Here is a 26425-nt window from a genome sequence, read left to right as displayed (position 1 = left end):
CTAGCACATGAATGGATTTTGTAACTCAATAAATTTTGGTTTAATGAATGAGTGATAAAAAGCTCTGGATATAACTAGGTACGTGAAAGCCAAACAGGGCTAGATGAGTAGGAGGAACTTCACAAATGTTTACTGTTTGAAAGATTGAAATTCAAAATTCATTTGATATTTTCTTTTCCTCAAGTGACATTTAATAGTGTATGTATACATTAGAGAACTTATTAATAGGTCTCAGCCAGGTATTCAGCTATTGAATGCTGACACAGAAAAAAACAAAAGAAAACAAACAAATAAAACCCAAGCAACCAACCAATAAACTCTACAGAGCTGTGCTAAGGATACCGGACTTTAACTCCTTGATTACTACAGCAATAAGCTGACCAGGAAGATGGATCATTGAGACCAAAGGCTATCAGTTATGAGGTTTGCCGTTTAGAAAGTAAACACAACTCTGAATTTCGTAGTTTGCACCCTTTAACTGGAAGTGACAACATGGATTCATGGTGTCTACCTTGGTTTCTGTTCTCTGCCTCGCTCCTCGTGGTTTCCGGCTTGGTAAGGAAACGATATATGGAAAAAATTAGAAAAATTGGGGGCAGTTGACAATGATTGTTAAAGAATAAATTGTTCACTTTTTGTTTTTTATGAATTTTGAAGCGTTAATGAAATGAGCATTTCTTTTTGGAGAGAAGGGGCAGGCTGAGTAGAGGGAGTGAGAAAAAGCCCCGACAGAGAGAGTCAGAGACATTGACATAAAGTTATGTTTTTCTTCTGGTTTCATTGTTGTGTAACAAGTTTTCTTTTGATAAGATGGGAAATGTGAAAATTAAAAATTATTCCATTTTTAGTGCTGAATGAAATCGTATTGCTGCTACGGTAATGCAAAACACGAATGGAGTGAATGATGATTGTTACAGGCATAGCAAATATTTTTAAAGTTTTGTGGTATGAGATTTCTCTTCTCACTATTCATCAGTTTAGACCAATCTTTCTAGAGTGACAGGTAGTTTGTACCACAAACCAACCTAAGGTTATTAATGAGGTTTCAGATGCTTGGGAGAAAACCTTTAGTTGTGATTTTAAAGTAACTGTTCTTATATTAAGCTGATATTCTATGACCAGGAACTAGAGCACTGAGAACAAGAGACATAGTTTGATACCATTAAAACTGTAATTATAAAAACATACTTGATAATTTTTTTAGTAGGTCCTTTGGCAGTCCTCTGTGACTATGTGCCTACATGTGGCTGAAGTGTGGGACAACCATGGCACTTGTAGTTATCCAAAAAGATGGTAATCATCCAACCAGCTCATTCCCACTACTTTGCTAAATGTTCCAAATGATTCTGTTTATATATGTAAACTGTATTTACATAAAATTGTACTTTACAATTGTGGAACATTTTATTATCAGTTAAAAAGTGCTTTCCATGACATCATAAGCCCCCACAATACTCATGCATCTTACAGATAGTCTGAGTATTAGGAAGGTGAACTAACTTGCTATTAGATGGTGGAATCAGGAATATAACCCAGATCTATTGATTATCAGTCCCATGGGTTTTTTACTAGACTAAACTAAGAAATTTCTCAGGTTTAATTAATTTTTTTTTTACTGGACATGTAGTTTATATAGTCTGGGTTCCTTTTGTGTTTTTTTAATCAGAAAGTATACCCATCGCGTTTTTTTTTCTGAAACATTTTGTATTGTCTTTGAAGGCAGAGACTTGAGAGAAATATGAATATTAACCATGATTAGTGAGGTCTTCAATAAAATTTTAAAAAAATGATTGTTATAAATTATAATAATATTTCAACACTTGAAATAAATTATTAGGTTTTCAAACATTGCTCCATGAATCCTTTAGAAAATCATGTTTAAAGTGAACATTTATTGAGGGCCGGAGTCTTGTGTTTGGCTTTTTCGGTCTGTGAAGTTGTTTTTTTGTTTCTTTCACCTTCAAATCCATATAACTGGCAGTTTCATTTTTTATATGAAATGAGAAGACCCTTTGGTTAAAAAAGTTATCTTAGTCTCCAATTGAACTGTCATGGATATATGTTAGAAAGTAATCCATATTAATGGAACTCCCCTCCCCTTACACACACAAATGGATAGATATAAATGGGAACCAAGAAGACCATTTATATCATAATAATATCTTCTTTTATGTGTTTGTTTCCCAGCCAACTCCAGACAATTTTGGTGAGTCTATTTTGAGATTTACTCTAAGTTATAGTAAAAGAAAGTTATGTGGATAAGAGAAAAACATACAGAAAAACTTAGGACACATTTAATGCTAAATATATGCATAATTGCATTGAACTTTGATCAAATACTGGCTTCTTTTGATTTATTGAGGAACATTTTATGTTTCCTGTTTCAGGGTTTCACATATGCAGCAGAAACATAGATGGTGGTATAGTAAAGGTCAAACACGGTGGCTAACATATGGACATCCCCTATTATTTTTGCTATTTTGTGTCAAATCAGATAAACCTGATGTCCATGTTATTCACTTGCACACTTAGACATTTGGCCATATGATCCACCTTTTTGCAACTTAAAAGAGAAATTAACATTTAAATTAGTAATTTTGCTTGAGAGTTCCAAGATATGCTACCAGTAAAGGATATGCATACTGTGTTTCCTTGAAAATAAGACCTACCCCCAAAATAAGCCCCAGTTAAGATCTCAGCCAGATGGACACATTTAGTACATTATGACGATGTTCCAGTAGAAGATAACATGACTGTATTTGAATAAATGTAGATTGTTGTACATGAAAAAAATAAGACATCCCCTGAAAATAAGCCCTAATGGAACAAAAATTAATATAAAACCTGGTCTTATTTTCTGGGAAACACGGATATATGGGTAGATTGGGCTGGTTTGACCAATTTAAATATTAGTTTTCTATTTAATCTGGTCACCTAGCCTACTCTCCAAATTCAGCTTAATTGATCACATATGGAGTGATCAATTTCTTATTCTTGAAGTCACTTGGCATTCAAGCGACATGAATAAGTCAAGAGCATATATACAAAAGCCCCATAGCCTCAAGTCTGGCTCATGAGACGTTCTTGATCAATCAGTCAATGAATCAATCAACAACTCAATCAATCAATGTATATGTATTGAATCAGAACCTAGTTGTCACTTACTGAGGCAAAAGAACTTTGCTTACTTCTAATTTGGTAATTGATAAAGATTAACTTCTTTCATAAACATAATGTTCAATGTGTTTTTCTTTGTTATTTTAAAGATGTCGATGGTGGGCTTGACCAGGATATATTTGATATCAATGAAGGTTTGTAGATATATTTTTTACATTATTTATTAAGTGGGGAGTTTGAATCCAATTTGCTAACATGAATTTTTATCTTTCCTTTTAGATTTGGGACTGGATCTTTTTGAGGGAGACATCAAACTTGATTGGGTGAGTTGAAATAATGCAAGGAAAAATCTTCTTTTAATAACTGCAAGCTAAAATACAGAATGTTCTAAGAATGGTTGGTCGGCATGGGCTAAGTTATGCCCAACTATCTTTAAGGACACAGAGTCATAGTGACACATTTATTCAATGAGTACATTGTACTGTAAGGGACTCATATAATACTGTCATCCTCCATCACTCAGATTTCTGTGTGGTTAAAGCCACCATCACTCACAATAGATGCATTGGTCTTTTTGATCTTTTTTATTTTAATTATTGGAACAATAGGATGTTTTCATTTTTAAATAGAACCTCACTATTCAATTTAGCTGAAGCAAAGTTAAACTGAATTTGTAAATGTCTTCAATGAATCAGGTCTTTTACCATAAGCGATAGATTTTGTGACTTCTACCCTGACAGTTAAAAATAATATTGTTAAGAAAAGGTCTTCCCAAACCTACTCATAAAGAATACTGATTCTTCACTAGCCATCATGGCACACAGATGACACAGAGGTACCTTACAGGTAGTTTAATTTTGCTGCGTTAATTGATTTCAAGTTCTTTTTCAAAATGTGTCAGAAATCCACAAAAAAACCAGAAAGTTGATATTTTGAGTATTTTGTGCATTAAATAATAACAATTTGAGCTACTTTGTATATAAATGACATTATTTTTATGTATAAAAATTTCCTATTATTCATTCTTGAAAAACACAAAAATATAGAAAAATGTACATCTGCTTTCCTAAACTTCCTTTCTGGAAGTTTCCATCTGCAGTCTGCATGGAAATATTCATTTGGATATATCCCACCGTCGCGGCAAAAGGGTTAAGGGAGCTAAAACATTCGCTATCATAAGCACTACTGACATCCTTCATACCCTCTCTGTAAACCTCAACTCAAGAACTAGAGCTGCAGGGTCTGAGGTTTAGTCCTAGGCCTGCTCTTGTATCTGAACTCTCTTCTTCTGGATCTTACCTTGTGCCAGGGCTTTAGGTGTCATCTCTCTGCTGATGACTCCAAACATATAACTCTACTCCATCCTTTTGCTGAGATCCAGACTGGTCTATCCAGATACCAATTTGTCACTTCCATTTGAATGTCTATAAGATACCTCAAATCTAAAGTGTCCTATAAACTCTGATCTCCCATACAAATTGTTCCTCCCCAGCCGTTCCTTATAGTAAAGTCATCACCACTCCCTCACTCCATGCCAATGAAGAAGTAAAAAAAATCTAGTAGTCACTTTTTCTTCTTCCCTTTCTTCACCTTGCCATCCAGTCCATCAGCAAGTTTTGTCATTTCTATCTCCAGCATAAACCTCAAATCAGTGTTTGTCTCCTCCACTAGATATTAGCTCCATGAATGTAAAAACCTGAGTAGTTTTCTTATCAGAGAATCCCTATTCTCTACAACAGTGTTTATTTTGTTGACTGGATGAATAGAGAAATGAAATATTATTAGTTCTTTATTATAAAAGCTACAAATCCTTTAAAATTATTTGAAAACTTTGGCCTAGCTCATGTGTGACTTTTTCTGATATTGTGAGATCAAGATTATTGAGGTTTTGCTATCACTTTTTTCTTGTATATTTTCAATCTCTTATATAGGAGACTAGTTTATAAATCTGCCAATATTTATAATTCAATTTTCCAATAATAATTCTTTACTTGGTTTTGCATGATTCCTTCTCTAACTCTATCAACATAAGTAATGATAGAAGTTAGTGATTTCCTCCTGGAAACTCTGTTTTAATACAATAAAAGTAGAGGTACACATACATGTGCACAGGTACGTACACACACAGGCAATTTCTCTAGGTTGGCTGAGACAGCTTTACACTTGATTTATTTCTAGATTAACTATTGATTGCTTCATAAATTGTTGGCTTGATTTATTTAATTACCCCCTTTCACATTTGTTTTTGACAGACACAAGATAGAAATTCCATCATTGGAGAAAAATATAGATGGCCACATACCATTCCATATGTTCTAGAAGATAGCTTGGGTTAGTATATACTTTGGAATACCCATAAATAATGTGTGTTCCTGACAGAACATGATTGCAGTATGTCCAAGGTAGGCTTGTATGGTGTTTAAGGGTTTTGTTTGTTTGTTTATTGCTTTGTGTGGCTATATACAGTTACTTAAAAAAATAAGCAAAGTGAACAATGAGAAGAACCTAAGTGATTTTGTCTGCAATATTTGCTGAATTTTGACCAATTAAGGAGTTAATTCAACCAACATTTATGGAGCGCCTACTCTGTGCTGGATTATTTATTCTGTTCTAGGGTCATAAAGATTAGGGAGTCAGTCTTTCTTTTAAAGCAATGGTTTCTCATATGTTCAAATTTTACATATGAGTAAAAACAAAACAACCCAAACAAACTAAACTTTAGGGATTGGCCTTGCTTTACCAACATTTTATTTTGCCAAGTCAGGAGCTTAAACAACAAAAGAACCCACTGTCTTTCATCACCACCTTTTCATAAAATAAATGATGTTTTAATACTAAAAAGTCAGAATATGGAGGATATCAAAAAAAGGATACACATTTTAAGAAAGGAAAAAAATGTATTAAAATTGTAATAGCAGTATATACTGATAACAAAAGATGAATACTGGTCACATTTGACGCCTGCAATTACAAGAGGTGCTCAAAGTGGTTACCGTCAGTGTCCAGACACTTCTGATTACAGAGAAATCCTGCTTGAACAACGTTGACCAAAGTGTCCACTTATATACATTTTTTGGCACCCCGGTATCTGTCTGTCTGTCTCTGTCTGTCTGTCTGTCTGTCTGTCTGTCTGTCTAGATAGATAGATAGATAGATAGATAGATAGATAGATAGATAGATGGATAGGTATATATGATCATGAACTCCATAATGATGTCAATGATGGACTGCATATACAATGGTGGTCCCATAAAATTATAATGGAACTGAAAAATTCCTATCACCTGGTGATGTTGTTGCTGTCTAATTGTATTTGATGCATTACTCACATGTTTGTGGTGCCATGTGGTATATATAGGCCACAAGCCTGCGAGCACCTTACTGTGTAAAACAACAGAGATTAAATCAAACACAAGAGAAAATGATACAATCAGGAGACATGATAAACATGAGATGTTTGAGGCCACTACCAGAGTAACATGGCATACTGTTTTACAGCAGAAATTTTTTCTAAGTAGAAAGAGTACACTCTAAAATAATAATAAAAACTATATTCTAGTGAGTATAAACCAACAACAGTCATTTATTATCATTATCAAGTATCATGTACTGTAAATAGTTGTATGTGCTGTACTTTTAAACTACTGGAAGTGGAGGTTTGTTTACGCCAGCATCACCACAACTCGTGAGTAATGCGTTGTGTTAGAAATTAGACAGCAGGGTCACTAGGCGCTAGGCATTTCTCAGCTCCATGATAATTTTATGGGACTGCCATCGTATGTGTTGTCCACCATTTACCGAAATGTTATTATTGGGTGCATGACTGTAATCATTTTCAAATGTCTGTGTAAAGGTCATGTAAAGGGGAGAATGGAAATGAATATTTGATACATGCTCATTTTACTTGGAACTTCACCTCTGCTTTCTATTCTTATCCTCACAATATCCCTGCAAAGTTGATTTTATTTCCCCACATAAATAATGATAACACCAAAGCTCCAAAGGTGAATTAAATTGGCAAAGGTTACACATCAAAGGGAAGTGGTGCGGATAGAGGAGAACTTTAGGTGTGTCTAGCTTCAAAGTTCAAGTGCTTTCCACTCTGCATTAGTGTCTCCCACCTCCCACAGCCACCATCCTTCACTTCACCAGGAACTGATCCCGTTTGTGATGGTCTCTCCACTTGCATCTGGTACAGTTCCTTCCCTCTGAACATTGTTTCCTCCATGTCTTTGTTGCTTTCATGCCTCTGCCTTCTTTGAGTTCCAGTCTATCTAACCTTGTTAGCATCATTCTTAACTCCAAAGCCATGGTTCTTACCTCTGTTTGGGGCCCTGAACTCACCTGTGAATCTTATGGACACTCTCCCCTGAAAATGGACTTTGCAGATATAGATAGATATAGATACTTTGCATACTGTTTCAGCATATTCGTGGACCCTCCAATCTCAAGGTCCTCAGATTAAAATCTCCACTGCAAGGCTTTAAATACATATGGTAGCTTTTCAGATGAAGTGTACTACAGTGTTTGTTCATTTTGTTTTCCTGTAATCCAAAGTGCTCTGAGGTAATGCACCTCTAATGGCTCCAGAGAAAGAGATATGGGACAAAATAAGGGCTCTGAAGAATAATCAAATAGGTATGTATGATTCAGCAGTTCCTGGAATAATGCAGTTTTGTTCAATGTTATTTTGTTATAACATTGATGAGGTGCTGTAAGAACTTAACTCTTCTTTATATCAATTAGCCGATGGTAAAATTGGTTTCATCATACACAAAATAGCAGAACCAACAGACAATGTTAAAGTGATGACTTATTGTACTTAATTGGTACTGAATATTAAATGTTATTAAAATAAAACATCAAACATTCATGAAGGAACTAGCTCATGATGAACAATGCAATGCACAGACTATTTCCATGGTGAATTGGTCAATGTTGATTATTTTAAAAAGTATATTTTTATTTGTTTTCTTTCTTCAGAAATGAATGCTAAGGGAGTGATTCTGAATGCATTTGAACGCTATCGCCTAAAAACCTGCATTGACTTCAAGCCTTGGAATGGGGAAGCTAACTACATATCCGTGTTCAAGGGCAGTGGGTAAGATGAAGAGTTTGTCTTCTAAAGGTGCGAATGAGAACTGTTGGTCTGGAGCCGTGTATCACAGCAATTGCCCTTGGCTCTGACCTTGAAAGGGAGTGGGGGCCTCTTTCGCTGTTTGTTGGAGAATACAAGACAGCTAGATCTAGTTTCTGTAGGCATAAAATAGTATTTTCATACATACAAGCAGACTACAAATTTCTTTAGATAAGGAGGGTGGGATTGATGCCCCCCATTCTACAATTTTGTGAACTTCAACTCATTTGTAGTTTACATACTCCTTATGTCCCCCTTCAAGTAAAACACGTGTGTATGCGTATGTGTGTGCATTTAAATTTATTTTTACCTAATGACTCTTACTACTCGAGTTAAGGTGACAGTGTTGTCTGGAGCTCAGCAATTCTGAGTGGCTGCTGTACCTATAAAATCTTTATTAATGGTCATCAGCATAGCAAGGACCATCAGAAAGACTTGGAAACTTCTAGGAAAACTCATGACGAGGCTGACTTGGGGATGGCTTGCTCCTATGTTATATTTGGTGTCAGGGCAAGTTCTCCAAAGACAATCTTGTCTGGAAGGTTTTTCATACCTCACCGTGGTTATGAGAGAAATGCACTCTGTCCAGATCTTTCCATTGTGAAGGATCTAAGTGGGTAACTAAGTGGATTAATCGTTGGGGATTTTGCCCTGAGACCTCAACCGGTATCATTGTAACACCCTCTCTCCTTTCTCCTATAAAGCTGCTGGTCTTCAGTGGGAAATCAGCATGTTGGGAGGCAAGAACTCTCCATTGGGGCAAACTGTGACAGAATAGCAACGATTCAACACGAGTTTCTCCACGCACTGGGATTCTGGCATGAGCAGTCGCGTTCTGACCGGGATGATTATGTCAGCATAATTTGGGACAGAATTCAGTTAGGTATATCTCTCTTGTTTCCTTATGTTTTCAGTTAGTTAAAGACTGAGTTTCTAAGCATTATGCCCTCTCCTGCCATGTGTGCCCACTGTTCATCAAGGAAAAATTTTGATGTTTTGATGTCTCTTTTCATTTAGCTCTAACTCAATGCGAAGTGGCTGAAGGTTGTTGGGACAGAGTCTCCGAGAACCCTAGTGCATTTGAGCTGGATATGACCTTAGAAACGAGTGTTTTCTAAAGCATCTTTTATGGAGTGCTGCCCCACAATATGCTCACGGGTGTTGTGTGGAAAGGAAAGAGTGGTCAAATGAGTTTGGGAAATCCTAGGTTAAAAGAACTTGAACTTACAGTTACTTACACTTAGTCTGTGTTAGAGTAACATGAGTTGTAAATCTCCAAAAGAGGAACCTTTCCCAAAGTGACCTGATCGTGGTTGTTTTGTGTTTTCTTTTTGTGGAATATTTGGGTTTATCGGTCCCTGGAGCCCACATTGGGAAAGAAAGACTACAGTAGTCGGACAGCCTGAATTTTTTGTGACTTTGTGTTCCAACTCAGAAAGGTCTTAATACCACATCCAACTAGAGCTCATGTTTGCCACATTTTTTTCCACAGTGACACTTAGTGTGCCGTGTGTCCTGCCTCCGTAGGGTATGGTGGAGAGAACAGCACTGCTGTCATTGGAAGCTCTGTGAAGACTGCTCTGTACTCAGGCCCCCTGACATCACAATTTCAACATCACAGCTTACTCCTTACCACCCCGCCCCCAATATCTAGGGATCTTAACTGGGGTGAGGCACAGCAGCAAACTAAAAGATTTCTAAAGCAAGAGAAGTATTTAGCTTTACTTTCTACTCTCATTCTTTAGGATTCCCAAAATCTTATTTTTGGTTGAAACCTCTGCCTAGATTTGATAACACATCTATATACTTTGGAGATCAGATCTATCTCAACGAGTTCACAAAATCATCCAATTTCAAGTAGCAATCAGTTGCCTATTACTAAGATGCTAAGCAGCCTCGTATCTTCTCTAAATGTATTCATTTAAAATACATCTACTCATATTCCAGGAACCATGAAACCCCTGACTATGTCAATCCTTTCTAATGTCTCCACATTATCATTCTCAGGTCTCATCCCACCATACCTCCCAAAGTCCTCTTACTTTCATCTCCATCTTCTGTAGATGCCCCCACCCTGCCATCATCGTTTGCCAATGACCTTGACTGTTTCAGCAACAAACACTTTTTAGAATTCTCCTTTCCATGAACAGTTCTTAGAACCTGAGGCCAAATACTAACGTCCAAATTTGGGCTGCAGTGAAAACTTAGATATGTTCAGCATGCCTGCTGGTTTCATAATTCGAAGCTTGAATATTATAAGACAGGAATAGATGAAACACCACTGAACTACTATAGATCAATTGCAAAGGTTGCACTATGTTTATTACAGTCTCAATTTCTAAATTAACGGTATTTGGAGTAAAATAAGTTGAATTTTGTGAACATCAAGTGATTACTTTTTTTTTTTTTTTTTTTTTATAATTTATCATCTAGGCAGAGAGCACAATTTTAACACCTATGATGACCAAACCTCGGACTCTTTGAATGTCCCCTATGATTACACTTCAGTCATGCATTACAGTAAAACGGCCTTCCAAAATGGAACACAGCCAACAATTGTGACAAAAATCTCAGACTTCATGGATGTGATTGGCCAACGGATGGATTTCAGCGACTATGATCTCTTAAAGTTGAATCGACTGTATAACTGCTGTATGTGACAGGTTTTTTGAAATGACTTCTGTTTCTCTCTGCTACATAGGGAAAAATTTTGCTGAGCATGGCTGAGTGTTCTGAAATTATAGAAGCTTGATATTCATAATAAAATTAGAATAGCACCCAGATCTTAATCTACAACTTGGAAGCAGCATTTTTCTTCTCACAGGGCCTACCTTTCAGATCTAACAATAAATTGGGTCTTACAAGGAACATGCCCTGCACAGGTTTTTTGAAGCTGTTACTAATTCAAATGTGGACCAACTTGATATTCAAAATTCTTTCTGTCAAAATGAAGTGTACATTTGTAATATAAATGCGATCAAATAATCTGGGTGGTGGCTTACTCCTCTGAATCACTAGAGCATGTAGACTCAGGTTTCTATAATTATATAATTTAATAAAAAAGACTTGGGGCAGGCAGCTTATTCAGATCTACAGAGTTGACCGATGTCTTGGTTCTGCAGATAGCAAGAGATTTCCAAGCCATCACCATCACCCAGAATCATTTAATACCATCGTGGCATTCCTGGTACTGCTTAGATAAACTCAATTTTTATCACTTATATTATCATGTTGTCTGAGTGTCAATAATTGTTTTATGTCTTTGTAGCCTCTTCCTTGACTTTTATGGACTCGTGCAATTTTGAACTGGAGAATGTGTGTGGTATGATTCAAAGTTCAGGTGATAATGCTGACTGGAAGCGGCTGTCACAGGTTCCCAGCGGGCCCGAGAGTGACCACTCCAACATGGGCCAGTGCAAAGGTAACAAGAGGGAGACATTTCCAGATTTTACTTACACTTGGTAGTTCTAGCCTTTCTCTTTGCTATAAAAGCCTGGGATTTTATCTCTAATTTCTATCAGATTTATTCATTATAACCCCGAGGTGGCTACTAAGGAATAGTTTCTGTGCCTTATATGGCTATGGCAAATTTCTTTGCTTTTACTCTCTGACTTTGCTTTTCTTCCTATGAGTCAGAGATGGGCTCCATGAAGCCTTTACCTTTTCCATTATAATTTTGTTTGAATTTATAGACATTTATTTGGTTACAAGAGCCAAATTTTTATTTATTTGCTCATTTCTGGCAGCAAATATATAAAACTAGACTTCAGAATCAAGGGCCATTGATTGACAGCTCAGATGGTCTAAGCAGGGAGTAAGGTCTCTAGTAGTGAAGAGGTGCTTTTCCTTTTCTTTTTTGTGTGGGGGTGGGGGCGGGGAGGAGCATGAGAGGATAGGACAGATGTTGTGTAAGGGTACAAACTTGCAACAAGTAGTAAATAAGCTCTAGAGATTTAATGTACAGCATAGTGAATATAGACAGCAGTATTGTATTATAATCATCAAAGTTGCTAAGAGACAAGAACCTAATTATTTCAACTACTAAAAAGAAATGATTATGTAATGTGATAGAGGTGCTAGTTTTCGCTACAATGGCAATCATATTGCAGTCTGTAAATGCATCAAATTAACATGTTGTGCACCTTAAATCTACACATTGTATATGTCAAATACATTTCAATAAAAATATTTTTCGTTTTTAAACGCAGATTTGGATACTGGGTAGTGGTCCTACATAGGACAGAAAGAGGGAAGAAAAAAAGGAGGGAGGGAAAAAAGAGAGCGAGAGACCAGATCAAGTAGGTGACACTTTTTCCATTTTTGAAAACTAACATCTATAGTAAGAAAAAGGTGGCCTGATGTTGTCTTCCATAAACTTCATGCTCCTAGAACCATATTTAAATGCCCATGGAGACATATTTAAGTGCACAACACAGAGCTTTGCATACGAAGAGAAGTGGAACTGTAGTGCACCCATGACCGCTTTCCTATAACCAGTATCTGTTTTCTCTCCATTTTGCTTTTGTCCTCTTAACAGGTTCTGGTTTCTTCATGCATTTCGACAGTAGTTCTGTAAATGTGGGGGACACAGCAGTGCTAGAAAGTAGAATGCTGTACCCTAAAAGAGGATTTCAGTGCTTGCAATTTTATTTATATAACAGTGGAAGTATAAATGACCAACTGAACATCTACGTCAGGGAATATTCTGCAGACAATGTGAATGGTACTTTAACCCTCGTGAAAGAAATAAAAGGTAAAATATCCACATTCTTACTCTTTTGGTTCAGAGCAGAGCAGTCTTAACTGTTTCACGCAACAACTTACAACAGGGTAGGGGCTCTGGGCTCGTTACTTTTCAACTTGGAACTTGAACCCCCTTGTTTTATGCTGTAGTAAGGAAGCTATTAATAAAATGAGGGTCCTCTGTGTGCTCTAATACATGACACTCATTTAAGAAGCTGTAGATCAGTCTCTGGCACTGAGAAGGTCAGTTCTTGGCAAGTAATAAAAATGCAGTGCAAACTTGCATAGGAAAAATGGGAAGAGTTACTGGCTCAATGCGACTAAATTGTGGAATAAAGGAGGACGTGGCCTCAGGAGGGACTGCACCTTCCCTGGATGGGCTGTATCCTCTCAGATGGGCTTTGTCCATCAGACTGGTGCTTTGGCTGTTTCACTTCCCGGCTTACATCTTACCAAATGTGCCATCAGACTGCAAAGGGAACTCTTCCTCTAATTTCTAGCTGAAACATAAGTCCCAGTGAAGGGTTCCAATTTTTATGACTTGGGTTAAATGTAACTTCTGGAACAATTCCTGAGTGGAGAGAGAGCAATGCTATGATCGAGAGCCTACCCTTCATTTTAGTCACGGGTCAGAGAGGTGGGTCATGTTGACCACCTATTAAAGGAGATGGTTAAGAAGGTTCCCTGAGGAGGAGAGGCTGTGAGCTGGCAACTATATTACTGTCTGCTCCACATACTGACCTCTTGGTTTGAATTAATTGAGTAAAACCTAACCTACTGTAAAATCGATCTACATTATGCTATATGTCATGCCATTTCCACCGTCCCCCCATTTAACTATGAGAAACCATCTGAAAAACGATGATATTTTCCTTTGTAAATACCTCCAGTGAGGTTCTTAATCTGTTTATATATGCACATACATATATGTGTGAGTGTATAATGTATACACATCACATACTATACATAGCCCTTATATGTAATTATATAATATAACATAATATAATATAATATAGTACAATATAATGCAATATAATATAAATAAAATACATTATAGATATAGATATTCCTTTCCATTAGCAATCTGTGGTATTATTCCTGATAGACAAAATCACAAAAGGTACTTAAGAAACTTGCTTGGGTGACTGGTTGGCTCAGTTGGTTAAAGCGCAGTGCTCATAACACCAACGTTGCCGGTTCGATTCCCTCATGGGCCAGTGGGCTGTGCCCTCCACAACTGGATTGAAAAAAACAAAAAAACCCAACAACTTGATGTGGAGCTGATGGGTCCTAGAAGAATACACTGTTCTCCAATATATACAAAAAAGAAAGAAACTTGCTTAAATCAGAATTTAAGTTGGTAATACTCATAATGAAAGCTCTCATGAAAGGTTTTTGTTCAATCTAGAGTCCATCCATGGACAATAGCATTTTCTGTAATTTAGGTATTTCTAACTTATTTTCAACAACTGTGGTTTGCATTAAGTGCCAATATATTTAAATTTTAAATCATTGTATTAACTACCACTTTCACATGAATTCCTGTACTCTTCTCCACCTGGGGATTCTTAAAAAATTTAAATGTACTGCTTCTTATTTGGGTATGTGACATAGGAAGATAAGACAGAATGGTATAGCATGTGCCGCTAGCTAGGGGTCAGGGAAAATAGTGAAGAGAGAAGTGCAGGTTGGGGAGAAAGGAAATGGTAGTAAATTTCAGATCATATTTATAATGCTGAGTCACTGCTAAATGATCTAAGGAGTAAAATTGTAGGATGGAATATTGTAGGATGTAGGCTTTCTAGGTATTGGTGGATTTTGTTTAATACTGCCAAAAAGTTGATTGAAAATCTTGTATGTGAAAGAAGTATTTCAATTAAAGTATAAATATATTAAAGGAGGTTTTGGCTGAGTATCACAGGATTCTTGGGTACAATGTAGAACATTGGGCTTGGTTGACCATTTGCTATCACACAACTAACTTAGCATGAAAGGTCACTTGTAAATAGGGCATGGAGTACTCATGAGGTGCTGTTTGCTCACCCATCTCTGGGAAACGGTGAGCTATCTGAGAAACAGCTACATAAACAGCCAAATATTCCAGAGAGGAGTCCAACCCCACAGAAATACCTTGAAGTAAATCAACGTGGGCCGGAGGAATGAGACAGATGGCTCATTCAGTAGCTCTAGGATGATCATTTATCCATGAAGGTTAGAACTCTCATGTTATTTTGCACATGATTCATTGTCCTTTGTTTTATTTGAAATAATAATGTCTCTTTTGCAGATATACCTATTGGGAGCTGGCAACTTTACTACGTAACACTGAAAGTAACCAACAAATTCAGAGTGGTGTTTGGAGGGGTCAGAGGCGGTGTTACATCATTGGGTGGCCTGTCTATTGATGACATCAATCTTTCGGAAACACAGTGCCCTCATCATATCTGGCGTATAAGGAATTTCACACAGTTCATTGGCAGTCCAAATGGAACTCTATATAGCCCTCCATTTTATTCTTCTAAAGGTTATGCCTTTCAGATTTTCTTGAATCTAACCCATTTGACTAATGCAGGAATATATTTCCACTTGATCTCTGGAGCCAATGATGATCAATTACAGTGGCCGTGTCCTTGGCAACAAGCCACAATGACACTCTTGGATCAAAATCCTGACATTCGACAGCGTATGTCCAACCAGCGGAGTGTAACTACAGACCCATTTATGACCACCGGTTTGTGACTCATTTTCTTTATTGCTAATACATGATCATTGCTCTTGGAGGGACGGATGATCTGGGGATGAGAGACTGCACAGTTCAGTACCTAGAGAATTTTGAGCCCCAAATCTTAGGGACAGAAGATATTTTGCAGAAGGTCTTCAGCAGTTGTGGAGAGTTTCCCAGGCAGGAGACTGTCAGGAATGCCAGCCAGGATGCTGAAAAATAGAGAAGATATTGATTGTATTCCAGGGAATTGATGACCATACCTGAATTTCCAGTGTTGTGCCAGGAGTGTTGCTTTTAGAATCTGATATGCCTGGGTTCAAATCCAAGGCTTGCTTCTCTTTAGCTAAACAATGGACTTTGAGCAAATAATCTCTTGGAGTCCTAGTGTCCTCATCAGTAAAACTGGGGCAGTAATAGTAACCTCACTGGTTGATTATGAGAATCACTACAGATCAAGCATGGAAGCTTGGGGAAAGGCCTGGTATGGAGAGGACCTCAGCTATTGAGTTCTCCTAATCCATGCTACACTGATCTTGCCACTGGCATTGTCAAAACCAAGTCAGCTCTTGTAATGGCGGATGGTTTTTGATCAGAAGGAAGATGTTGAGCCAGCACTCTGTAGTGTTGGGAAGGGTTGGGAATGGATTATTACTTTTTATTAAAGAGTTCTGGAGGACTTGCTAATGGTGACATCACCCTGCATTGTCCAGTCTCAGAAAGGAGCAGCACCCAGAAAGCAATGACCACATCTAATTTTAATAATCCTTTGCCCTCTGGAAACCCAATAAAGGGAAAACAATGGAATTATGTCAAGGCGAATATTATTGCCAAATCTGAATTCTATATATGAAAAAAATGGTCCTACGTGACATAGTAAAAAAAAAAACTGATAGGAAAAAAAATAGTATTCATGAAAAGGGTTGTAGGTACTTGATGTTCCGAATTTCTTTACTTTTTTTTTTTTTTCCCCAAAATTTTTCTTCCTGAGTGACATTGGGTGGGTCATCACCTTATTCTGAAGAAGTGCTTCTCTCTGTCTTCTACTCTTGAAGGACTTTGCTCTGTTAGGTGAATAATTCAGTTAACAAGATAAATTGTTCTATGCTAATATTAAAAACTCTCTCAGCAACATATTGATTTAACTCAGTTAAAACAACTATCTGTACCTCAGAAGGCCTCCAAGGAATGATTCTAATGGGCAGGGGTGTTTCTATACCATCTAGGAAACTTTTGGTACCTCTCCACTCATACTCCAGAATATGGGCCTCCCTGCTCAGCAATCTTGTTTCCTTTAGGACACTATAAATGCACAAACTCTAGAGACTTGCCAGGTCACTACCACAGGTCAACAGTATCATTTAATTATTGTGAGCTCCATCCTAATTGTGTTTCACATTGCCTATTCTTTCCTACCGCCGAAAGCTATGACCATGCTAAACATGATCCATTAATATAAATTACTTTTTCAGAGAATGGAGACTACTTTTGGGACAAGCCTTCCAAAGTGGGAGAAGTGGCTTTTTTCCCTAACGGGACTGAGTTTAGAAGAGGTAAAGGCTATGGAACCAGTGCCTTTATAACCCATGCAAGGCTGAAAAGCAGAGATTTTATAAAAGGAGATGATGTTTATATCCTGCTGACAGTGGAAGGTATGTCAATAAAAATAGTTTTATGTAAGCTACTTTGTTATTGTTGTAGCCACTGATTATTTACTGTGTTCTTATGGTTCCATTTTTAGGTGTATTAGAGATGTGGGAGGAAATGGGCCTAAGTGGGATTTCTTTTGTTGGTATGAATCATTAACAATATGAAAATAATTTAAATGGAAACAGTGAGGTTCCAAGATAAAGAATTTAATTACCACTACATGGAGTAATAGTGGAAAACTTCAAGCTGGAAAATTTCTTTAGAAATAAGTTAAAGTATAGCCATTATACCTTAGAATTATAGACTAGAATTTCAGAAATAAAAATATCACACAAGCACATGAAATTAAACTGAAAATTGATTGTCTTTGTTGTGTCTTTCATCAAACACACACACACACACACACACACACACACACACATACACACACACATCTTGGCAGTAATAACAACTTACTTTCTTTTAAAGTTTCTTAGCCATGGCAGCCAAAAAACACATTTTCCAGGAATACTGGTGGTTTCCATGTTTTATGTGGTAGGATTTTAACTCATTTACTATTAAAGACCCATTCGCATCTCAGTAAATCAGAATCTTGTTTGTGATGAAAAGAGGTGCAATTAAAACCCATGAAATTTTGATTTCAGTGTCAATTAGAGTAAATCTAAATGATAGTTCTTAGAAAAATTATTCAGGAAAGCTTTTGTCAAGGGAGAAAACAATTGATGTAGCAGAGAAAAAGTCACATATTCATCAATTTTGTTTGACCTTCTTTGGATAAGAAGCAACAGAAAACACTGCAAAGAACAGAATCCTGGATATCAGGGGCCTGGTGTCGGTGTCAAATATCCACCTACTACTCCACCAAGCAAGGGACCCATAACTTTGGGTGAGCCCCTGAGCTGCCTTGCAATCTGCACTTTAGTTTTTTTGTTTCCCCCTTGAGGATTGGTAACGTAAAAAAAAATAATAATAATAATAAATGGAGACACTTTAAAATGCAATTGGAACAGCCATTCCAGAAGAATTGCCTTGTGCGTCTTATGCATCAATCCTTTGGAATGTTAAAACGGGACAAAATAACCTTTAGGCTGGGACTAAAGCAACCTTGTGTCCAAAGAACTGTTTGTAGAGATAACGAGAATGCAGATATTATGACTACTGGACTGAAAAGTAAAAACTTTCTTAGAACTAACATCACTATGTTATGTTATCTGCACAATAGAAATGCCTTCCTTCTATTGATAGAATTTCTCCCCTACCTTTTCTCATAAATACCCCTTGCCTTTGTCTCCTATTTGGAACATTATTTGGGCTTCTCCCTGAATCCATGCTTCCCGAATAGCTCTTCTTTTGATCTCAAGAGCTTGTTGCCTCTCACTTTGAAAGAAAGGTCTTATATGTTTAGGTTGACAGTAACAAAAGCTTGGGCCCCTTAGAGTTCAGGCAAGCCCAGGCCCAGGCAAGCCAGACATGGTTTGGTTGTAACACCACAGGCTGACCCAGCTTCCCTCTGCATCTAGATTTCAACCTATTAATATTTATTATTTCATTGCCTCTAAATGTTGCTGGACTATGCTAAAAGATTACCTGAATTTATTATGCTAAGTGAAATAAGTCAGACAGAGAAAGATAAATATCATATGATTTCACTTATATGTGGAATCTAAAAAATACAATAAACAAATAAAACAGGAAGAAACCCACAGCCACAGAGAACAAACTGATGGTTGCCAGATAGGAGGGGGCTTAGGGGGATGGGTTAAAAAGGTGAAGAGATTAAGAATTACAAATTGGCGGTTACAAAATAATCATGGGGAATATTGTCAATAATATTGAGGTAACTATATATGGTGTGAGATGAGTATTAGACTTATTGGGGTGATCACTTCGTACTCAGGTATATAAATGTCTAATCACTATGTTGTACACCTAAGACTAATATAATATTGTATGTCAACTGTAATTGAAAAATTAAAATTAAAGAAAAAAAAGAAAAGAAAAGTTTACCTGAATTTTTCACAAACCCGAAACCCAAGCATTTTGAAATTCAAAGATCAAATGTTAAAGCAAACAGTGATTTCCACCCATGTTCTACCCCTGTCATCCTTAGACATATCCCACCTTAATTCTACACAACTGCTGCCAACCCCAACTACTCCCAAACCCAACATCAGTGACGTTTGCACAAACTTCAAATGTGAGAATGATGGCATCTGCATTGACCGAGATGGCAAAGCTGAGTGCAGGTAAGGGGTCACTTGGATGAGACCTCCCCATTCTTTTATTTGAAATTTTATCATTCCCACAACGTAGGATTAAATACTAATATTTCATAGAAGTGAAATCAGTTCATTCTCATCTCAAAACCATTTTAATTTATTTTTAGCTCTTCATGTGGGATTTTGGATAGCTATAAGGACAATACAATTTTTTATGAAAAAATAGCACATTATATTCAAGTTGCCTGAAAAAGTCCTCATGAGTTACATATCTTAATTAAGTCCTCACAATAGTCTGATGTGGTTGAGTGTCACTGTCCCCCTTTTTTAGATGGAGATACTTAAGTTCTGAGAAGAGCTTGGCCAAGGTGTAAGCTGGGAGGTGCGGTGACCGGGACTCTAAGAACTAAAGTCTCTCCATTCCTTACACTACCTTCCTTTCCCACCTTGGAGCTGCTGGTTTGGGTACCAGATGTCGATGATCTGAATATTCACCCGCACCTTGAAGGGTGAAGATTTTCAGATTTAAATATCAACTCCTAACTCCGAGTCACATTCTGAATGTGTAGGTGTCCGTCGGGGGAAGACTGGTGGTACATGGGAGAAAAGTGTGAAAAGAGAGGTTCAACTCGAGATACCATTGTCATTGCCGCATCTTCCACCGCGGCTGTGTTTGCCTTCATGCTGATAGTCACCCTCGTCAGCGTCTATTGTACCCGGAAGAGATATCGGGCAAAGACAAGTTCAAATACGGCAGATATGACTCTGGAAAATGTAAGTTGAGTCTGACACTTGGTTATTCAAAACGTGTTGATGAAATCATATGAAGAATTCGGATTTTTAAAAATATGCTTAACAAAAATCATTGTTCTCTTCATTCCCTATGGTGGGGACAGCTGCTTGAAGACCACAAGTTCCTGCTACTTTTCACTGTGAATCAATGGTTCTTAAATGGAGGCTTTATAGGAGGAGTTCATTATCCTCCTACAATTGTATCCAGATTTTGTGTGTGGTTGTATGTTGTTTTCTGGGGTGAGGGCCTGTGACCTTCTTGAAAAGCAAAACTGATTTTGCCTATAAGTTTCCACCTTTCTCGTAAAGGCGAGAGGTGACCTGTATGTATTTTTCTTCTAAAAGTCTTTGGGTGATGGTTGAGCTCAGTCTTGTAAAAAGGGGGTGCAAGCATATTTGTGCCTTTTTAATTGAGGAAGTTTCCAACTAATTCTGGCTTCGTGTTCAGTAACTAACTCTAAGGCAAGATTTTCCAAATAGAGGATTTAAAGTCTTGCCTCAGAAGGTTTTGTAAAATGGCAATAGACTCTTGAAAACACCATGTCTTAGATGGGGTTCCTGGGAAGCCGACTTGGACACGGATACTGGCATGCAGGAGGTTTACTGGGAAGTGCTCTTGGGAACAGCTGTACTGGAGTGGGGGAAGCTAGACTGGGCACAGGGCGAGGCTGGACTTGGATGTGATTGCAGCTGAGGCCTCAGCCCAAACTACTGCAATCTCTGGAGCTGGGATGGCCCCTTAGCAGTGTCCTGAATGGAGTCAAGGGGGTACTCCCCACATCAACAGCCATTGCATTGGGGCTGCGCCCAAGAGGGAGCAGAAAATTGAACAAGTGCATTTATGAGAGCCTTCACTTTGAAGGGCAGGACTAAGCAATGGGTCCCAACATCTACTATGTACCCCAATAATAGAGAGCATAAAGTTTCATATGTAGATTCATGTCTAACTCACAACATAGCACAAAGAAAATGGCGTAAAATCTGAACATTGGTAAAAAGGGAAGCTTTAAAAATTTTCCAGTTCTGTTTCATTCACAATAGGGTCTCTGAAAATTACTAGTAAAACTAAAGAAAAACATGCCCAATTAGACTATCTCTGAAAATAAAAATATGAACAATTAGCTATAGCAAGAGTATACCTTCTTAAGAAAAATGATTATTCAAGACGTACTGTATATTAAGGTTACAATTTTTTTGGAAGTGGACAGCACAGTACTGAGATACTAAAATTGTTTGCAAAGTTAGTCAAAAGATGGACAATGATAATGAACAGAAGGCAACTAGTTTTCTTCTCATACACTGCTGTCATCTTTCCTCAACATCAGGAAGCTGTTTAAAGCTAATCACAAGGCAATGGATCTGTTACCTCACAAGCTCGCTAGAAAAGTACTTACAATGTTTACAGGTTGCTTTGTTTTTAGACAGCTATTTGCAGCTTATCTTATGCCTCATAATAAAAGGAACAGATCTGCCAATACAGGACCCAGTAGGTCGACCTGATGGGAGCTGTGTCTGCACGCACGGTCTCCTGGGCCAGGACTGAGGAATCTGAGTGTGGGATTGGGGAAGATGGAGGACTGTTTAGGAAGGAGAGGATCAATTATCTGGGTGAATGCGATTGCCAGGGTATTCCTCAGGAAATATTATAAGAGCTGACTTAAGTAAAAATCGGAAGGAATTAAAGAAAATGATAAAACAAGGGGAGAAAGAAGCTAGTTAAGTCATGAGAGGAGGAAACTACAAAGGTATCAGGGACATGGTAGGGCCTTTAAGTGGACACACACACACACACACACACACACACACATACACACACACACCACAATATTACAGCAGAACCGTTTTGCCTCTGGGTCATTTAAACAACCACAAGAGCAGGGGATCAACTTACATTCTCCTTAGTCTAGGCATTTCTACAGTTGGCTGTCTGATAACAGACTCTCCAGGTCTAGTTTAGATCTGATATCAGTGTGACCTTCTTTCTGAGGCTGAAGTGTGTGCTTACCTGAATGTTCAGCATCTGAATCACAGGAGTCCAACCGTCCACTGCATCTTCCTGGAGACGGGCCGAGCTGCCTGCCAGTTGGGAGGGATGCCAGGCGACTGCCGATGGCATTTCATTTAAAAAATTAGACCGTTCCATTGTAATTCATTTAAATGGCAGTTTTTAAATTTAGAAATTAAGTCATCAATTGTTCTTTCCCCTTTTAGCGGCATGCATTTTGAAGATTAACTCAACAATACCGCCAGCAAATGAAATTGAAAAAGATTCTTCATCGTGGATTTCACCTAAAATGTATTCCAGTCACCTCATTCTCCTATAAATGATCTTCTCTGCAAATAGCTGGATATACTATAGTAAATCATTATTTTGGTAAAAGTCCAATTGGTGAAATGTTGTGTGTGTGTGTGTGTGTGTGTGTGTGTGTGTGTGTGTGTGTTTACCAGAGGGGAAGCAAAAACAAACAAACAAACAAATGAAGGGGAAGCAATTTAGGCTTCTCCAGAAGTATATTGTCTATAAAAGGAGCACAACACCTAGAGTTAGCTTTCCAAATTACCCTTTATTTGGAGGCTAAGGGTAGTGACCTCACAGGTGATTTCCTAGAAGCCCATTGGAAGCATCCAATGGCCATGATCTTGCTCATGCAACTTCACCATTTCCATGCTGTCCTGTCCCAATGGAGGGAAGGTCAGTAGGACATCTCCCTTTCCCTCTGGGGACATGTGCCCCTCCCTCCAAAACGGGCTACTCTCTTGTTTCCTTACATAAATCTTTTGGAATGTGAACTTGGTTTAGAATTTGTCTGAACCCACAACTACGACCAACAAGAAAACTTTAAACTTCTAGAACAGTGGTTCTCAAAGTTTTAGGTCCTGGGGACCTTTACACTCTTAAAAATTATTCAGTGCCCAAAGAGCTTTGCTTATGAACATGACATTTATCAATACTTATCTTATTAGAAATTCAAACCAGAAAAATTTAAAACTGTGTCTTTATTAATCATTAAAAAGAATGCCCATTCATATTAGCATAAATAATACTTTTCAATGAAAAACAAACTATATTTCCAAGCAAAATAAAATTCAGCAAAAGGAGAAATGTTGTTTTACACCTTTTTGCAAATTTTGAATGTCTAGCTTAGTATAAAATAGCTGAATTCTCATATGTATGTCTGTAGTCTGTTGTGATATATTATTTTAGATGAAGGATATGAAAAAAAATCTAACCTCACACAGATACGTAGATGAAAAAGGAAGATACATTTGAATAGCTCTTCAGGTAATTGTGGATATTATTTTTGGAAGACTTTGTTAAAAGCTGACAAATGGTAATTTCTTAAAGGTTCGTTGCAATTGGAATCTGAAACCACATCAATAAACTTTTGTATTCTGTTCAGTAATTCCATTGGTCTAGCTTATATTTTGAATGAATCTTTCAGCTATGTGTGATTTGTCATGTTGTGCATTGCTTATTTATAAAATATTGGCTCACTGGGTTATACATCTCTTACAACTTTTGGTGCATTTCATTATACAGTATCAAAACATATCATTAGTTAATACCACCACTGATGTCATAAAAAAGTCTTTCAGTCTTGGGAACTTGGTGGCATAAACAGATTTTCCAAAATTCTAATTTTTACTTGAAAGCTTAAATCTTATCGACCACAAGTACTGTCTATCTTGTAATGACAGGCTCACACCATTCAATTTTTTTAAATTCAAATTTTATTTTGAGGTCATTGTAGACTCACATGCAATTAGACCATTTCATTGTAATTCATTTAAATGGCAGTTTTTAAATTTAGAAATTAAGTCATCAATTGTTCTTTCCCCTTTTAGCAGCATGCATTTTGAAGATTAACTCAACAATACCGCCAGCAAATGACATTGAAAAAGGTTCTTCATCGTGGATTTCACCTAAAATATAAGAAATAGTACAGAGAGATCCCATGCACCCTTTCCTTAGTTTCCCTCAATTGTAACATCTTGCAAAACCATAGTACAATGTCACAGTCAAGATATTGCATTGATCCAACAAGTTGCCTTCATATAGACACATTCATTTCTTTCTTGTTCCTACCTCCTGCTTAACCCCTGGCAACCATTAATCTGTTCTCTATTTCTTTGTCATTTTAAAGATGTTATATCAGTGGAACCATACAGTAGAGAACATTTGGGGGGTTGCTTTTTTTTTTTTTTAACTCAGCATAATTATCTGCAGATTCATCCAGGTTGTTGTATATACAATAATTTGTTCTTTTTTATTGTGGCGTGGTATTCCATGGTATGAATACACCACAGTTTGTTTAATCATTTACTTGTGATTAAATGATTCACATCGCAGGACATCTGTGTTTTTTCTGCTATGAACTCTCATGTACAGGTTTTTGTATAGACATAAGTTCTATAGAAGTTTTGTATAGAAGTTCAGGAATGTTCAGCATTGTTTCAAGGCAGAGAATAGGTCCCTTCAGTGGAATGTTTAAACCCTGTAGCATGAGAATACTGGCCTTGATGCTCTAAAGACCTTTTCCCATGGAACCATCATTCCATGGTACCATGCCAGCCATATCCGCATGGTTGTCAAGTTATGTATATTTGTGAGGTCCATGATTGTAAGTTGGTGATGCAATTTGTATTTACCGGTTTTGACTGACAAGGGACAATACGTATTTCTGGAAACCAGCTAAAGTGGCACTGCCTGTGGTTTTAGCATAATCACAGTTTTCAATTTATGTGGGCCACTAGCTGTAAAATTATGAGATTCTTGAAGAATTTTAAATTTGAGATGTTTCACACTACTTTAAATTTTGCATATATAAAGAGATACTTTATTAAGACATGTAGTATTGTGTTATTTCAACTAAAATTCACATTTTGCATAGAATTTAATCATATCTTATTTCACAGGCAAAGTCACTCTCTAGTAGTTAAATACTGATGGAAGCACCTGAACTTTTTCATTCACTCTCTTGGGCCTATTGATACCTGGGAATGTTGATGAGTTCACCTGCTTCTTTAAATATCAAGGAGAGAGTGAACACTGTTTGATCTTCGGGCTCAAAATGATCTTAAAATTCCTGTATTTCTAAAGATACTACTGCTTAGGGCCTGGAACGAATAGGGTTCCATTCAAATTATCTTTATTATCATGAATCACATTTAAATAAGAACATGGACTGCAGGAAGGACCAATAGCCATCCTTTGGCACCTAGAATTTTAACATAAAACCAAATTTCAGCATGGAAGTCAAGTCTGACTGCTAAAGCCATTAAGCTAGAAGCCTTTTATAACATTAGCATTAGGGCTCAGATGTACTTTACATTAGAAATTAAGTGCTTGAAGTCATTAGAGTGACTAATTATAGGGAATTTTTTTCAGAGCTCTCAGATGGCTGGGAAAAACTGTTATGGAAACATATAATTGATCATTGTTCACTTAAACACCCATTTCAAACCAACCCAGGTGGTAGAAACAGGCCATGGGGTTGGGGATAGTGCATAAACTTTTGGAACCTTGGAGATCAGTAAGATCAGAAGAAGGAAACTAACCTTCTTGTTCGGAAGAAGTGAGCTAATATTTTTAGGAGGGGTGGGTGCTGTACTCAATTCTAGACTCTATGTGAGGTGTTTTATATATTTAATTCTCAAAATAGCCCCTTGTGATAGGTGATATTGTCCTTATTTGGCAGATGAGAAATATTTAGAAATGTTTAGAATTAGGTCAACCTGGCTTTCAACTTGTGCTTGTTCCACTCTGCTATGTAGTTGTCATGCTGCCGGCAGAATGTGCCACCTCACTGAGTGTCCAGCCACGCCTCAGGCGTGGGTGATTGTACATCTGGTCTACCCTTCAAGGACAACCTATATAGAACCTATATTAAATCATTAAGGTGGTAAATTAACAAGCAGAACCAAACCAAATGAAACCTCTATGCCCAGAACAAATAAAAAGGAAATTGTGTTCCTCAAACTGAGCAGTTTGCTTTACCAAGGAACTTATTTGACCTGCAAATCCAAGGACTAGGCCTCAGGCCT

At 37.3% G+C, this 26425-nt stretch overlaps 1 protein-coding gene across 6 annotated transcripts; it reads left to right on the top strand.

The window, feature by feature from the left end:
* Positions 1 to 388: 388 nt before the first annotated feature.
* Positions 389 to 23784, top strand: MEP1B (meprin A subunit beta). Of its 6 annotated transcripts, XM_074340192.1 has the most exons (15): positions 402 to 555; positions 2188 to 2206; positions 3267 to 3311; positions 3397 to 3440; positions 5370 to 5448; positions 8101 to 8218; positions 8959 to 9137; positions 10688 to 10906; positions 11523 to 11675; positions 12792 to 13007; positions 15285 to 15728; positions 17192 to 17371; positions 19480 to 19615; positions 20158 to 20362; positions 22592 to 23784. In XM_074340192.1, the coding sequence occupies exons 1-15, from the start codon at positions 493 to 495 to the stop codon at positions 22604 to 22606; spliced, it is 2115 nt and encodes a 704-aa protein (XP_074196293.1). In that variant the 5' UTR covers positions 402 to 492; the 3' UTR covers positions 22607 to 23784. The 6 variants fall into 6 exon arrangements, with proteins under 6 accessions (XP_074196287.1, XP_074196293.1, XP_074196290.1 ...); XM_074340186.1 differs by lacking the exon at positions 2188 to 2206 and having other exon boundaries at positions 389 to 555; XM_074340189.1 differs by lacking the exons at positions 402 to 555; positions 2188 to 2206; positions 5370 to 5448.
* The last annotated feature ends 2641 nt before the right edge of the window (positions 23785 to 26425 follow it).

Source organism: Rhinolophus sinicus, linkage group LG09, assembly GCF_036562045.2.
Source record: "Rhinolophus sinicus isolate RSC01 linkage group LG09, ASM3656204v1, whole genome shotgun sequence".
Lineage (NCBI taxonomy): Eukaryota > Metazoa > Chordata > Mammalia > Chiroptera > Rhinolophidae > Rhinolophus > Rhinolophus sinicus.
The sequence above is the reverse complement of the archived record's forward strand: the minus strand, read 5'-3'. Positions and strand labels throughout refer to the sequence as shown.